Here is a 17,463-nt window from a genome sequence, read left to right on the forward strand (position 1 = left end):
CAGTAAAACGTGGCCCCATGCAAGATGCTTCCATTCTTCAATTTGCAGTCATCACTGCCAGCCCTCAGAAAATGCAATCTCAGGGCAATGTGTTTTCTTCTTCAAGAAATGCAAATGCAAATTCTGAGATGACCCTCTCTGAATCCATCCACATCACCTCTTAATAAGATCGATTCCCTCCTGCATGTGTACGTGTTTAGGGGATAATAGGATCTACTCCTAAGTAATGTAGTTCCACCAATAAAATTCCACCCCTGATTTCATTAGAACAAATTTATAGTCAGTTTTACTTTCAAAGTAAAAGTTATAGTCTCCTTAAAAGTGTTCAACTATAACTACTATCCGCAATTTATTTGTATGATTATGGCGTTTGCATAGTTAATCTAATTATATTTGTGGTCTAAAACATTACAATTAATTATAAGATGAACCAACAATAAAGTGTATCATAATATAAAGAGCAGAGTCATGGAAAACCCTTTTTTCTCTACAGGTATCCCTGGTGGAAGTGATGCAAAGAAGAAGAAACTATCTTTCAAAGAGATAGCGATGCAAAACAAACAGAAGGCCCTCCCAAGACCTACAATTGATCTGTTGGAAAAAAAAACTGGCAACGATTGAATTTGAGGAAGGAAACCGGCTGAAACCCAAAGTGTTGATTGCGGAATCCGTGTTGGAAGGCCTCTGTAGCCCTTAGGCAAGAGAATTGGTTTCAACACGATACAAGAAAGGCTTACGAGACATTTGGCAACGGCTTCTTCATGGTTACGTTTGATCACGATGATGATAGGATGAAGGCCCTTGGCTAATTTTTGACCATTATCTAACAGTACAAACTCGGTCCCCATCCTTTCTATCACCAGTAGCGAAGATTGACAAAACAATTGTGTGGGTTTGATTCCCTGGATTGAAACTAATTTTCTATGATGAGAGCATCTTACTAGCCATGGCTGCCGCGGTGGGAAGACCCATTAGGGTGGACTCAAATACTTTAGATGTGAGAAGGGGAAGGTTTGCCCGTGTGTGTATCGAAATAGACTTGGAGAAACCAGTGGTGGGACGCGTGTGGCTTCAAGGACACTGGTATAAAGTGGAATATGAAGCCCTTCTTTTGCTCCCCAATACTGACATGAAAGGTCGTTCAGCAAACATCACCTATCAAAGATCCTAGTCCAGGTTCATGTGTCTTTTCTTTTGCTCATGGTTGTTATGGAGTGTTTCAATGATATCTCTATTATGTCTTGGAATATCCGTGGTACAGTAGGTCGCTGTACATGGCGTCACATTCGTGACTTAGTGAAATCACATCATCCTTCTATTTTTCTCATTTATGAAACGCATGCGCCTATCAGCAGAGTGGACAAACAGTGGTTGTCTCTTGGCTAGAAACCAGTGTTCATTCAAGAAGCTCATATGGGTTTTATCCTGTATCCAAAATATTCAATTTCTGTTGATGGAAAATTCCACTCAAGCCATTACATTTAAAATTGAGAGGCGGAATTTTAGTTGGTTTTGTTCAGCGATCTATGCCTCTCCTAATCCTGCTGCTAGAAAGCTGTTATGGAACCAATTTATGGATATTAGTCATTTGTGTACTGGTCCGTGATTGATGTTAGGGGACTTCAATGAAATTCTTGGCCCTCAAGAGGTCTCTGGAGGAACGTTCTCGATGTCTAGAGCTCTCACGTTTGCTAATATGATTGATAAGTGTAACATGTTGGAGATTGAGATGAAAGGTGGCCGCTTTACATGGAGAAAGAATATTCAGAATGGAATTCACGTCAGGAAAAAATTGGATAGGTGTTTGTCCAATCCAGATTGGCGTATTAATTTCTTCTCCTCATGCATTAGTCGATATTCCACCAACCCATAACTCAGACCATAATCCCCTCCTATTGTGTTGTTTGAAGGCAAGAACAACGAAAAATAATAGATTTCATTTTCAGGCAGCACAGGTTTCACATCCTGATTATGGTGCTTTGGTGGAAGCTACTTGGAAACACACTTCAGGTAATATTTATCACTAACTTGATCAAATCAAATCCAATTCTCAGGATTTCATATGGAGCTGGACTTGGCTTATGATAGACAATTGGAGAATTTGGAAAAAAAAACTTTGCAGCTTTCAATATAATCAGGTTCTAGCTCAAGAGGAGATGCTATGGTTTCAGAAATCTAGAGAGCAATGGGTCAGGTATGGGAATAAAAATACAAAATTTTTTCATACTCAAACCATTATTGGTCTAAGGAGAAATAAAATTACGGGACTTGATATTGGTGGAATTTGGTGCATTGATGAAGAAGTGCTTGAAACCGAGGTTGTGACTTTCTTCAAAAAAACTCTTTCAGAATAATGATCAGTGCCTTCCGGAATCCCTTTCTCTATCTAATATCCCTCAAATCATTGTTGATCTGCATGATGAGTTACTTCAACAGGTAACCGTAGAGGAAGTCAGACAAGCTCTCTTCTCTATGAACCCTTATAAAGCTCCAGGTCCCGACAGCTTTCAACCCATTTTCTATCGCAACTACTGGGACATTATCTCTGCTGATCTTTGGGAGCTAGTAGCTCATGCCTTCGATTCAGGATCCATTATTCCAGGTTTGGCTGAAACATTGATTGTGCCTATTCCCAAGGTGGATTCTCCTCTTTCCCTTAGAGATTTCAGGCCAATTAGTTTGTGTAATGTGACCTTGAAAGTCATTTTTAAGGTGTTGGTCAATCGCATTAGACCCCCATTTAGATAATCTCATTGGTCCGTTGCAGAGAAGTTTCATTCCTAAAAGGGGACCATCTGATAATGCAATTATTGCACAGGAGATTGCTCATCACATGCGTAACAAGAAAGGGAAAATTAGATATCTTACGTTGAAAATTGATTTCGAAAAGACATATGATAGAGTTAATTGGAAATTTTTTAAATTAACTCTAAATGATTTTGGATTCCCGCAGAAGATTATCGATCTGATCATGAGCAGTACTACTGAGACAAACTTATCCCTGAAGTGGAATAATAAAGTCATGGAGCAGTTTCATCCTTTGAGGGGCCTTAGACAAGGTGACCCTACGCGCTCCCTTGTTCGTTTTGTGTATGGAGAAATTTGTGCTTCTTATTCAAGGAAAGGTGGATGCTCAGATTTGAGAACCAGTTTCTGTATCACCGTCTGGACCTAAGGTATCTCACTTGTTCTTTGCGGATGACTGCCTGCTTTTCATAAAGGCAAACTCCACTCAAGCATTGCTAGTTAAACAAACTTTAGATGCTTTCTGTTTGGCAGCTGGGTTTAAGATTAATACTAGAAATCCAAGTTCTTCCCTTCGAAGAATATTCCAAGGGCGAAAGTGGAGAGATTGGAATTTATTTTGGGGTTCACTCACACTTACAGGATTGATAGATACCTTGGTTTCCCAATTCTCATTGGTAGTATCCAAAAGCCATATTTTAGCTTTATCATTGATAAAATCCAAGGGAAACTGGCAGGTTGGAATCAAAAGCTCTTAAACCGAGCTGGGCGAGTAACTTTAGCTAACTCGGTTATCTCGGCCATTCCTACTTATGTTATGCATAATTGCTGGCGGCCTGAAGGAATATGTGACCAAATTGATCAAACAGTTCGTGGCTTCATCTGGGGGAGCTCCACATCTCATTGGGTACCTTGGGAAACCATAACTCAATCTCGAGCCAGGGGAGGGTTAGGAGTTCGAAAAGCTAGAGAGGCTAACATTTCTCTCCTAGGGAAACATATTTGGGAAGTGATTCATAATCCGGATAAATTATGGGTTAAGCTAATGACCAACAAATACCTGAATCATAACTCTATCTTCCAATCCATGTCTCCGAGAGGAGCGACTTTCACTTGGAGTTCCATTCTAAAAGCAACTAATTTCTTAAAAGATGGCTTCTTCATAAGAATTGGTCGTGGGGACGTTTCGCTTTGGTATGGTAAATGACTCTTAGAGGGTTATCTGTGCTCTAAAGTTCTATATGTGAATTACCAGGATACTCATTTACGTGTAAAGGATCTGTGGAATAATGGTAGTTGGAACTTCAGCATGTTAGCTACTATATTGCCTAATGACATGAAGCAGCATATCAGAAGCATTCGTATCAATGACATTGTAGATGATATCATTATATGGGCACCCTCGGCTGATGGAATCTATTCTGCTAGTTCAGTGTACAAGTGGCTCACTTCCACACCTTCCACCATTGATACCTCCGAAGTTTCTTGGACCTGGCTCTGGTCTCTAAATATTCCTGAAAATATCAGATTTTTCTTGTGGCTCTCTCTTCATGAGAGCCTCCCCACTAACATGTTTCGTGTTTATAGACATCTATCCCTAGATGTCAATTGTTGCAGGTGTGGCTTATTCCAGAAGGATATTCTTCATCTTCTACGTGACTTTCAGAAAGCGAAATCAATCTGGAGCTATCTCAATTGGCCGAGAGCGATGCTTCTCATCATAATAACTCAAAAGATTGGATTCAGAACAACATCCAAGGAGATAAAGGCCTTCTCTTTTCCATAAATTGCTGGTTTATCTGGAGGTCTAGGAATAAAGATATTTTCAATGATAAAGTTCAACCGGTGTGGCACTTTGCTAACCAGATTTACACTCTCAATGACATTATCGTTAAGGACGTTACTCAATCGTTGCAACAGCCTTCTCCTATGCAAGTGTGTTGGATTGCTCCTCCCGGTGATGTCATGAAGCTTAATACTGATGGGAGCGCTTTTGGAAACCCCCGGGACAAGCAAGATTTGGCGGAATCATAAGGGATGGTCTTGGGAATTGGCACACAAGTTTTATGGGATCCTGTGGCTTTACAACTTCAGTTCATGCAGAGTTACTCGCCATCTATCATGGTTTGAAGATAGCTAGAGACAAAGGAATTGAAAGATTGATCTGCAAATCATATTCGAAGCTTGATTAGGACCTAATCACTGGAGAAATCAACTTGTTTCATCAATATTTCCCTACCATCATGCTGATCCATTTGTTGAAGCAGATGGATTGGGAGGTGACCTTTGAGCACGTGTACCGTGAAGGGAACAAGTGTGCAGACTGGCTTGCAAAGACAGGAAACTCTTCTCAATAGGACTTGATTATTCTTGATCATTGTCCCTCTGCCCTATACCAAGCTTACCTTGGTGATGCCATGGGTGTCACAACCCAAAGGATTTAACTGTTTCTTTTGTTCTTTATTGCCTTTTTCTTTTCTTACAAATAATAATATAAAAAAAGATGAACCAACAATAATAGTAATATATCATTTGGTTTTATAATTTCTGGTCATGATTGTATAAGAACTAAATTAAATAAAATTGATCTTTTAAATATTATTTGCTGACTGCATGGTTTTATATTATAAGAAAAATACAATAAACTACATTTAAATATTTTATTATAAAAAAGTTTTTTAAAATATGCCATTGTCGTGTTAATAAACAATATATTTTACATCAAAATTTAAAATAAATAGTAAAATTAAATTCAGAAAACTTGGCAAGTTTCACAATTCAGCATTTTGGTTGCTTAGTGGACCTACTAGCCAGAGCAGGGTGTTTGAGGGAAGCTGAAGATTTTGTTAATGCAATGCCTATTGAGCCCGACGCAGTCCTTTGGAGGACCCTCATATGGGCCTGCAAGGTTCATGGGGATATCAATAGGGCCGAGCGGCTGATGAAGCGCCTTGAGATACAAGACACGAGGGCTGATGATAGTGGAAGTTACATACTTGCTAGCAATGTTTATGCGTCCGCGGGGAAGTGGTGTAACAAGGCAGAAGTGACGGAGTTGATGAATAAGAAGGGACTGGTGAAGCCACCGGGATCTAGTAGGATTGAGGTTGATGGTGGTGTGCATGAGTTTGTGATGGGAGATTACAATCACCCTGAGGCGGAAGAAATATTTGTCAAACTGGCTGAGGTGGTGAATATGATAAGAAAAGAAGGGTTATGCTTATGAGATGCTTCACCATAGTGAGAAACTGACTCTTGCTTATGGACTAATTAGGACGGGTTATGGGTCTACAATCCGGATTGTGAAAAACCTAAGGTCTTGTGAGGACTGTCACGAGTTTATGAAACTAGTCTCTAAGATATACCAAAGAGAGATCATAGTGAGAGACAGAATACGTTTCCATCATTTCAGAAATGGAGAGTGCTCTTGTAAGGACTATTGGTAGCCCGAGAACTGTCCTTGTGGAGAATGCCGACAAATGCAGATACCAAAGAATGTTCCATAGTAGCACTAGCATGGCAAACAAAACACGTTAAGGATGTCCCGTGTACAGTCACATGAGCTGCTAGCTTTGATGCCTAATATGGGCATTGATGAAATGCAAATGCCAAAGCATGGCCATGATCGCAGATTCTGATCAATAGGTTCGTTATATTGGATAATGAGCACTCCAGATGGGATAATCCATGACAAACGTGCACGTTCAGAGTGTATATTAGTCATCATCATAATTTTTGGGACAAATACATTGGTTTCTATTCGGTTGGGTCTAATAAAACTAATTCAGAAAACACATAAAAGAGGAGGCCGGGAGCTGCATTCATTCTTTGGATGTTCTTCGGTCACATACTGTTGGCAATTTGCAGAATTGCAAGTATGGGGTAAGGATGTGTGTGAGTAACGCTACTCAGTGCTTTTGCATAATGATAATCATGTGTATTACATTCTTTTTTTTAGTTAATTAATAAAGATGTTTACAATAATATAATAGATTTAAAAGCTACTTTGTATTATTGAGTTTAACACTTTGATTTAATTGTATACTGTGAAACCATTAAAAGGTTTAAATATTATGATTATTATTATCAAGACAAAAAATGGTTCTACACTAACGAAGTAAAAAATTTTAGATATTCATCCAATTATAATTTATTAGGTATGATAAGTTGGTTAATTTTTAAAATAATTATCTTAAAATAATTTAAATAATGATTTGTTATTGAATGATAATATAAGACTATTTTATGATGTTAGCACCTAAACATTAAACTCTTATTTTAAAGTTTAACTTTTTATTGCCTTCCGATACTTATCTAGATAATATTATTTAAAAAGTTTAAGACTGAATCAAAAGTATACTCGTTGGTAATTATTGGACCATTCTTCCCGCTGAGACATGTATAATGTATTCACGAAGACATGAAGTTATGAATAAGAGTATAAAGTTGTGCGTTCTATTAGGACACCTTTCTATTAATTTTTGGTGGTTTATGTAAATACTGTATTGTCTGAATTGAATGCTTTACGATATATTGTTTTGGTCTATGGCGTCACATAATTAAGTTTGAACCTAATTATCTTTCAAACCATCAAACTCTTGCCAGTTTCCGCTAACCTTTCTTCTTTGCTCTCATGATTGGTTTTAAGTTAATGATTCGACAGAGAATTTATCTGGCTGGTAGATATGGTTGGTTCTATTTGGTACGCATCTAAATGCATTTTTTTTAAAACAGAAGTGCAATAAGAATTATATTCGAGTTTCATGGACTTATTTTGCTTTTTATGGCACTAGTGTCCCTTTGAAAAATCCAATTTTATATTTTAGTCTTATTCACCCCAAAAGAAGTAGTCAGAGTTTGACGGTTAGAGATGTTCTAATTAAACAACTTGGAATTATTATTTCAAATGAGATAATAAAGGATGCATTAATGTCTTAAACTTTGTATTTGTTTTTTTATTATTATTTGGGAATTCTTTGAATGTTTTTAACATTGAGAAATGAAAATGCATAATACCTTGGCGATAAAAATAGGGAAGACGACAATAATCAATTATAGTAAGACGACAATAATCAATTAACAAAAGTGAAAATAACACGGCAAGTTTATAAATTGTTTTAAATAAACTCCCATGTGGTGACATGATTATTGCTCTAAAAATAGTTTTGCTCTGACGGCGATGCAAACTGACCCCTTCGTGATCGTTCTCCAGGGTCAACATTTGTTTAGTTGGTAGCGTGCACTTACTATTTCACTGGAGAAAATAAATGCTTAGATCTTTGTCCGAAATCAAGAATTAAAGGAGTGTGAATACTGAGGAATCCATTTTTTTTTTAGTTTTGGGAATCTTTGATAGTCAACAGGTGAAGATTCTAATCTAGATTTAGTGTCTAATTTGGTAGACAAATATCAATCAATAACTGATTGATGAAATTTATTAGAGGAACCAATTACGAATTAAATAGCAATCTGGGAGACAAATTGATAATCAAATCTTAATTGTGGAGTCGACAATTTATTAGGGTCGATGTAGTGATGAAAGTTTGATTAATTTGCATGAAATCTTAAACTTAAATATCATTAACATCGTTGTAAAAAAAAAAAACAAAGGAGTTGTCAAAATAACAATTAAGGAGGAAAAATTGAGCACTACTTCTTACATTTAAAAGTTAAAACGCACCCATCCTCTCTTCGTTGCGTTATATGCACACCCACAGCGAAATCTAACTTTTTTTTTTGGGTCAAATTAAAGCTGATGTCTAACTTTATTGAGGACCAATGGCATCAGAAATTCAGAATGGACCCTCTCAGACGGGAAGGATTGCTACTCTAAAGTTAAACCCCATGTTAGAGGAAAGTGTGAGAGGTGTAAACCATTACTGATAAAATAAACGGCTTGATATATTAATCGTAGGGTCCATGATACAATGCAAGCCGTTTTATGACCTCATGGAAGTCGCCACTCATACCATTAAATTGGATTTATTTTATAAGCATGGTTAATGTTTTAATTTATATAACAAATTAAATCATTCCATGATCAGGGATTTGTATGAATTTATCACGACTTAACCTTGTTTTGATTTGAAGTGATCTTCACCTTGTCTCGGGTTTTCCCTTCTGCAGTTCATTACCTGACCTGGAGAATTCTTGCTAACTTCATCAATTCTAATTAGAAGAACCCATAATATGGACTAGTGTGAGAGCTTCTCGTTACCAATTTGAATTTTTCTGAAAAAATGTGTTAAATGTCTCCAACTCGAACTAGTCTTTTAAAAAAAATTATAATTAAGTGAAAGTTGAAAAAACAATATATATGTGAAATCATAACACTTGACCTTCTAAATTTTTTTCCCATTAGAGAGTTATTTATTTTTAACGTTTAATAATAAAATATAAAATATTTTTATTATTAAAAAAATGATATACAATTTAATTACTTATTTTTTATTAATTAAGTAAATAAAAAACTATTTCTTATATATATATCCAAATAACACATTCTCTATTTTATTTTACTACATTTCTTATCCTCTCTTAATTAGTGTTCTCTTTATTACATCTCCGGTCCAAATATAGTATTAGCACTCTGGCTAAATGACATCACCATAACCTACTAAAATTAGATCTCAATTAAAAAATTAAGCCTGCACTAAATTATACTCAGAATTAGGACAACTTTTTTACCAAGTGATGTGAACCATTCAATAGCTTGGCTGGCCACATGCTCACCTCCTTTCTTATAAATAAATGCTCTAAACTTTAATTTCCTAACATGTATACTCGATCAAATCCGAAAAGAAGGCATCATGGGAGATTTCATCATCCTTTGTCCCCTCTTTCCAAATGTCGGGGCGTATTTGCATACATCATATCATATCATAATATAATAATATGAGCTTCGTGCACCCTTTCTCTCCAAAATACCAAAGTACACCCACTTTCATCATTTTGTTTGTTCAAATTTAAAGTCCTTTCATATTTGGTGTTTTGTAGTATTCTCAAGCATATGATAAAACGAAGTGTAAACCTTGGTGGCCTCTCTTGCTTAACTATTTTGTCGGCTACGCAAATAATGGAAACCGATTTAAGACTCATCTTTGTTGTACCTGAGCCAAGCTATTTGAGGTGTACGGTGGGAATCTCATCAATTATATTTTAACTAAAAAACAAAGAATGAGTGTTCCAGTATTTTTTCCAAAATTGCATTCCATTAAGTCTATGCTTCTAGAAAGGAATGCATATATAGTCAAATTAAAAACCAAGTAAGGAAACTTATCTTGTATTTGTTGCCCTACATGCAGCTTCGGAATGCCAGTAACATAGATAGAAGAGAAGCTTTAATTTATGATCTGATTGAATAGTTTTACTGTTTAAGAATTTTGTTCCACCCAGCAATCTTGCTGCTTTCACGGACAAAAAATTGCACTGCAGAGCATCACAAAAATATAATAATTGCTTTAATCTGAGTGACCACTATACCGTCCTTATTATTCTGTATTCTTATTGTAAGCTGGAAATAAGTTTTCTTAATTCGTGTACCAGAGTTAAGGAAGGAACATATAAGTTTTTAAGCATAGAAAGGAAAAAGAATTTGTAGGAACAGAATAAGCCTGATAAGAAATAAATCATGGGGTTTTATTCCTTTGGTTGTGTTCTGATATCTAATGGTAATAATAAATAAGATAAAAGGAATAGAGTGATTTGAAATTAATAATGCTATCAGTTTAAATATTTTTATGATAGAATAAAAAAAAATGATTCCATGCCATATCCTAATTCGAGGAAAAGGGGGAAAATATAAGATAAAAAAAGGCTCTATTTCATTTTATCTTATTTTTAATAATCCACCCAACAACGAAACTCGATATCGTGCATTCTTTATTTTGTTCAAACTCTTTTTATCAATTCAAACGTAGACTTACAAAAATTGCAGATATGTCATCAACAATAATAGATTATAATTCTAAGGTCCCGTTTGAAAGTTGCAAATTATATTCTCCCGAATATGTTGCCAACCCTCCGGCCAATTGAAATCTTGTTATGTGCAGAGAAATATATGCCAATTCAGCTGCTACTTTGTAGATTTAGGCATTGAAAAAGAATAGCCAGAGATTATATTCCTCTTTAGTTTCACATATCCTTCAGTTGAAACCCAATTAAAAAACCTATTTAAAACTTTAATTTACTTTGATAGATTAAGTGGAATTTCTCCTTTATACTATTTTGGATAAATGAAATGAAACAGACTACTGTTTCTTTCTTTAAGCATTGTTTTGCCGGCAGTGAGTCAAAGCCTTACATGATACTCAATCTAAGGCCACCATACATTGCAATAAAATCACACACGGATTAGTGAATCATTGAATCAGATCTCTTGTACCCATTGGTTTTCTCCGACAATGTATTCTAGATAGTCCAATGTTGCTTCCTGGAAATAGCTCTTTCGGGTGCTTTTACCTCCACCACTTAACTCATTTGTTTCTTTCATTTTTTTTAATTTATGAGAATTTCCCGTCATATTCTTGCGTTCCTGTTGTGTTTACCTAATATGAGTGGAAATTAATAGAAAAAACGAAATAGTAGTAGATATGGACAAGGACAATGTATAATGTAAAGAATTAACATGTTTATAAGCTGTAGCATATGTTTGGAAATCCATTGATGGGCATACATGGGTGAAAGTTACCCCTTTGTATCTCTTATGTTGAACGCACTTTTGGAGGGCTTAAAATGTGTTCCAAACATAAGCTTTTTTTATCGGTCAGAAAGATGTTCCAAACATAATTTATTAACCAAGAAATATTTTCTAACAATATTTTTTATTTATAAAACTCAAACATAAAATTTTGCTTAAGACATTCAAACTCAGTTTGACTGAAAACATGCATGTCATTTAGTAAGAATTTGTATATGATTTTATTTTATATTTAACAATCATAAAAATTATTGACAAATGTTAGAACACATTTTTTTTAACATAATTTTGTAACACTCTTTATTATTAATTTCACAATTTTGCGGGTTCATTAATAATTAATAATCCCATATGTAGAGGTTTTATTTTCGGGGGGAGGGGGGTTGTACAATCAACCTCAAAGAACAGAACTTTCAAAAAGTACATTAATTATAAATTATCATCCATCATATGTAGAGGTTAATTTAGAAAAAAAAAAAGTGAAAACTTCAGGATAATATTATATTGAAACTGATCATAGAAGCAGATCGAAGTGATGATACATTGGATGTTAATTTATTTAGTTGATATTCTCATTAGGCGCGCCCTTAAATTACTTCTAAGAGGTAACTTGATGGAAATCTTATTTTTAAAAGGTTAGAAAATGCTTGTTTCATGGTTGACACGTGTAAAAATATCCCGTATTCTTTGGACATGCAAACTCATTCAATGACACATCTGTAGTTTCAAGTAATCATGGCAACGGGGCGGGGCGGGGGCGGGTTTTAACATACCCGCCCCCGCCCCCGCCCCCGCTTCACTGTACCCAGCCCCGCCCCCGCCCCCAAACCCGTCGGGGATAAAAATTGTACACCCAGACCTGCCCCCAACGGGGACGGGTTTCCCAGCCCCGCCCCAACCCCACCCGCGAAAATTGTAATAAAAAAAATTATTTTTTTCACAGTAACAAAAAGAACTAATAACAAAAGCTTCTAAAAAACCTGTTTAGTGAGAAGATAATTAAAACAAAAGCTTCTAACAAGCTTAGAACATCTTCAAATTTTGTCTAAATATTATTACAACTCATAACCAATCCATATTCAAAACGACAAAAGCTTCCAAAGAGCTCATAACATTTTAAGTTCGTTCTCAATATCATTCTAAATTATTGGGTTTTCACTTTTCAGGATCCTTCTCCATATATACTTGCTAATTTAAGGGTAAAATAAGGGTAATTTGGTAAATTCGCGTATACGGGTGCGGGGCGGGGGTGGGTGCGGGGCGGGTGTGACTACCCCCGACCCCGGCCCCGGCCCCGCATTAAAACCACGGGTTTTCCCCGCACCCGCACCCAGACCCAGTTAATTCGGCTTTTCCCCGTTAAAATCGGGGCGGGGGCGGGTGGAACCCGACGGGTGCGGGTTGTGTTGCCATGTCTAGTTTCAAGTTGGCATATTGCTGCATTTGTCTAATGTTTATTAATTGAAGTTGAGAGAGTTGGCAACTATTGTTAATGGTACTCATCTTAATGCTTTAAACGATTATTATTTAAGGGGAATCATGGTTGCGTAAGTCTCGTGAAATTATATTTTAAATGTCTTTGGGTTGTGACCTAAGCATTGACAACCCGGAAGAAAATGTACCATACAAAGACAAAAAAAAAGTATAGTGATTGGGGTAGGGGGGAAAAACTATTTATATAGTGTGGGTGTATTGTTTGTTTTCATTAGTTAAGATGGGGAAATCTTGAGCGTTGGAACTTGGAATGCTGAAAGAGTAGGGAAAAGAATTAAAAACCAAAGTTATACTCATTATTTATAGAAATGTTAACTTGTAGATACAAAATATATTGTATGTAGGAGGGAACTTTTGTATGTAAAATTAACATTTAGTTTAAAGTTAAGTCGCCCAAGTTCCTTAGCCTTTTAATTTTCACCGTGTAATTTATATACCATATTTTCTCTTTTTAATAAAGTATTCCAAGGATTTGGATATAAATCAAACCGTTGCAAGGAGAAAAATGATTATATTAAGCAAAAACATTGTCTTTTTCAACTTTTTCCAAAAAGAAAGAAGAAGAAGAAGGAATAATATGTTTCTCGTTCATACATAATTTATTATTTTTTATTTTATTCTTTATAAATTTTTTGTTTGATCCCGACAAAATTATTCATTTTTTTTTTCTATCTCAACCCTAATTTTATTAAAATACATGTCTTTAGGTTTTATTATTAGATTTGTTTTGTTGAATGATTAAGTGGAAAAATCAAGTTACGTTATGTGTCAATGATCTATGACTTGCTCGCATTTGAAGAAACTTGTTTAATAACTTAATGTGTTTTTCTTCTATAAAAAAGAAAAACTAAATGTGTATTTTTTTTTCTAAAAAAAAACTAGACGTGTATTTCAATAAAGTCAAGTATCAAATTATTTTTTATTAAGATTAAAAAAATGAATATATAGTTTTAAGGATAAAAAATGTATTCAAGAAGAAAAAAACAGTGATATTTTATGAATAAGGTAAAAAGGAGAAAACTATTAATGTGTAGGAAAGTTATCTGTAGAAAAGTTTGATCTGTATACAAAGAAATGTTCATGACTAGAGTAAAAAACAAGCTAATATACTCTTTTGAATAAATCGACTTTACAAGTACAAGTTAGCGCGCTAACTTTTACTTTATGAGGCATTAATTCCAATATCTAGGAGCAAGCAGCCTTTGCTATTGCAAGAAGCTCTCCATCCTCCTTTTCTCTTTTGTAACAGAAACATACCATAAATAGAACAAAATTAGGTAAAAAGCTATCAAAGCAATTAAAAAAAGTATTAATTACAATGCTTCACTACAATTAATAAGAGTATTTCAACTTGTAATTAACTTCTTTTTGTTTGCAAATTGCTGCAGCTATTCCTGGTCCATCTTTTGCACCAGAATACTCTCATAAGGAATAAGGTTCCTAAGTGGCTTATTAGTTTTTACAACGTTTGATGCTAATTTATCTTATAATTTAGACTGAAATTTAGTAAGCTCCACGTGACTAAACCACATGCTTGATGTCAGTTGCTATTGAGTATTTTAACTTGAATAAGATTTAGGTAGAAGTTACTGAACATAATACAGCATATGCAAACCATGACTTTCAGTTCTGAATTTTCAGTACCAAGTCTAGTGATACTTGCTCTGAAAACCTTGGCCCTAGCACGTGGAGCTTGTTCCCTGGTACACAATAAGAGCGCACTCATCTTTGCTCTTATTACTAAATCATGTCTCTTTAATCATTATAACTTTCCAAGAAATTGGCGTGACAGCCTTAACTCAAAGTTGTATGTACCATTTACTTTCATTTTCTTAGATGTCTCGGTACAAGTATAACTCTCCTGTTAAACTGTATTTGCGTTGTCTATAACTTTCTTTTATGTTGTCATAAGATTTTTACAATAAATATTCTCTTCTTTTAGTTTCTTAATTAATCAATGTCTTAAAGGAGATTTGTTAGCAAGATCTTTAATTATTTTCCTTTCCTGATACGAATCAAAACAAAAATAAAAGCCCCAGACCTGAAATATCTTCCCTGTTAGTGTTAGCTATGACTATGAGAGTAGCTGAAAATATAATGGCTCTAATTTGAGTTAGACATATCACAGACACACTACCCCGATATGTTTGTGTTTCACATTTCAAGAAATTTCTTCTAAGCTGCAAAACTATTATGAGGAGATCTAAAGTTCGGGTGCCACCGCTAACTCTCCTCTTCATTACTTGTCCCTTTCTCTTGTTGGTCAGTTTTGGACGTTTCCTTCAATTAAGATATGCGAATCTCTGGGCATTTCATGAGGCCTCTATAGACAAACCGAATATATTTAGATTTCTAGCAACTACAATCTCTTGGAATCTTAACCTGCTTCTTTGTAATAAAAATAACAGCTTTAGCTAGCCTTAAATTGTTACTATTAGTCTATTACTGATCAATTACCTAACTTCCAAAACCTTTTATGGAGAGTCGTTGAAAATTGCTGATGGATGTGAATTGAAAGCTCAATGAACCTAATTACTAATTCCTATCTTTGTGGGATCAAAAGAGCAAACGGGTTCAGTAGAAACTCACTGAAAAAGACCACAATGTTTGAGAAGTAAAATTTGTGCATGGACCCACTCATTGAAGAGTTCGTGCATCATGTCAAAGTTCAAACGAGAACCACTATTATAATAATGAATTCAACTTTGTCCACTAAACTATCATTCAAGAACAAGTATCAAAATTGTATACCACCTCGACTTTAGTCCAAGAAGGCACGAAGTTCATGATATACAGCAATAAATTAATTAAACAGACCATTTGAGTAAAAGGGGCACCACAGAAAGAAAAGGTAAAACAAAAATGCAACAACTAAACAAATCACCGAGTTGAGGATATACAATAATGAATGATACAGAGCATTTGAGCAAAAGGGGCACCACAGAAAGTAAAATATGGAACAATATTATAAAAAGGAGAGCGTGGACAATATTGTTATTATTGTTAGACTAAATTTAATTGAGTGTCAATGTAAAGATTTTTTTCTTTGTTAACTAATCAATTATCAAAGTCAACAAAAAATTTACACTATCAGCGGATTTTAATTAAGCTTTTATTATTACACATCTAGAAATTATATCTTAACTTATATTTTAAAGAATAAATACCACCAATAATATAAAAAAAAATTATATTATTATTCAATCATAAACCTTATGCATTATAAAGCTTGTTGATTTTAATTATCTAAAAAGGCATATGAGTGATAATTTTTTACCGATTAACCTTATAAATAATTTTATTTGTTATTACGTTATATGGGTAAAATATTGAAAGATTTTATTAGTAACTAATTTTTGTTGAAAAATCTGATAAATCATTTTTTATATGAATTTTATTTTTCAACCATATTCTCTCTGCCAACCAAAAAAATAAACCTAAAGTTTTGGTTAAAAATTCGAAACCCACTTTCATAAACTCTTTTACATTGACACTAAGATTACATGCAAATTATATGACTTGGTCTCATATGACAAATAATACAAGTCTAATAATATAGGGAAGTACAGTTGCAACAATAATAGGGTGATCTGGAAGACTACAGAAGCGGCACCCAACAAGCAGGCTTACCCGCTCTATGATATGAATTCCCTAACAAACATCACACCCCCTCCTCTCTTCTCTCTGTCTCAGTACTGCAACATGTCTGCTGAAGCCATAATCGGGTGGCTGAAATTGAAAGGGTTGTTGAAGAAGGTACTAGTACTAGCATCGGGCTCAAAGAAATTCAACAAGTGGATGATCTGGTTGAGAGAGTCCAACCTGTGGCTGAGCTCGTTCACTTGTGCTCTCAAAACAGAGTTCTCAGCCTCCACCGCCAAGTACTTGTGGCTGGTGAGGTTCACAGACGTGAGAAGCTGCTGATTCTGGCTCCTGAGCTGAGTCAGCTGCGATGCTAGATCATCCAAGTGCTTCTGCTTCCTCATTCGAGATCGCCTTGCCGATTCGCGGTTCGATATCATTCTCTTCCTCTTCCTCTGATCCATCATACCCTGCAGCTCCGACGACGTCCCTGAAGATGTTCCACTTGAACAAGCCATAGTCATAGTAGTAACCAATACTTAACAAAAACAAAAATGGACCACGCAGGACCCAGACCCAGATAAAAATATGTAAGAAGAGATATAATAGGCTTTTATTTAATTAATAATAATTAGAAATCATGAAACGTAGTAGAGCCAGTAAAGAAAAGCAACGGAGAAGGATTGAACTAAATGGGTCCTGCGTCGTCTCACAGTAGAATTGATCATACACCCGGAAAAGAAGATTTCACTAAGAATTGGATACATCAATCTCAAACATCAAGAACAAGATGTTGGGCATTTAAAAGGCTTAAAAAATAATCAAGATGATCGAGCGAGCAGGGGGCTGTTGAAGCACTACGCAGAGGCAGACCATAAACTATGTGACCAAAAATATCTTAAAAGAAACAAGGAAGAAAGTGGAAGGGAACTCTCTATGCTTCA

At 35.2% G+C, this 17,463-nt stretch overlaps 1 protein-coding gene across 1 annotated transcript; it reads right to left on the minus strand.

Moving 5' to 3' along the window:
• Positions 1-16,380: 16,380 nt before the first annotated feature.
• On the minus strand, positions 16,381-17,463 carry LOC114414468 (bZIP transcription factor 11-like). The gene has a single exon (XM_028378742.1). The coding sequence runs from the start codon at positions 17,041-17,043 to the stop codon at positions 16,627-16,629; it is 417 nt and encodes a 138-aa protein (XP_028234543.1). The 5' UTR covers positions 17,044-17,463; the 3' UTR covers positions 16,381-16,626.

The sequence above is a fragment of the Glycine soja genome, chromosome 6 (assembly GCF_004193775.1).
Source record: "Glycine soja cultivar W05 chromosome 6, ASM419377v2, whole genome shotgun sequence".
Lineage (NCBI taxonomy): Eukaryota > Viridiplantae > Streptophyta > Magnoliopsida > Fabales > Fabaceae > Glycine > Glycine soja.

What these genes read in the sequence shown, in the direction of transcription:
- LOC114414468 (XM_028378742.1), bottom strand. Translation starts at nt 17,043, where the DNA reads ATGACTATGGCTTGTTCAAGTGGAACATCTTCAGGGACGTCGTCGGAG.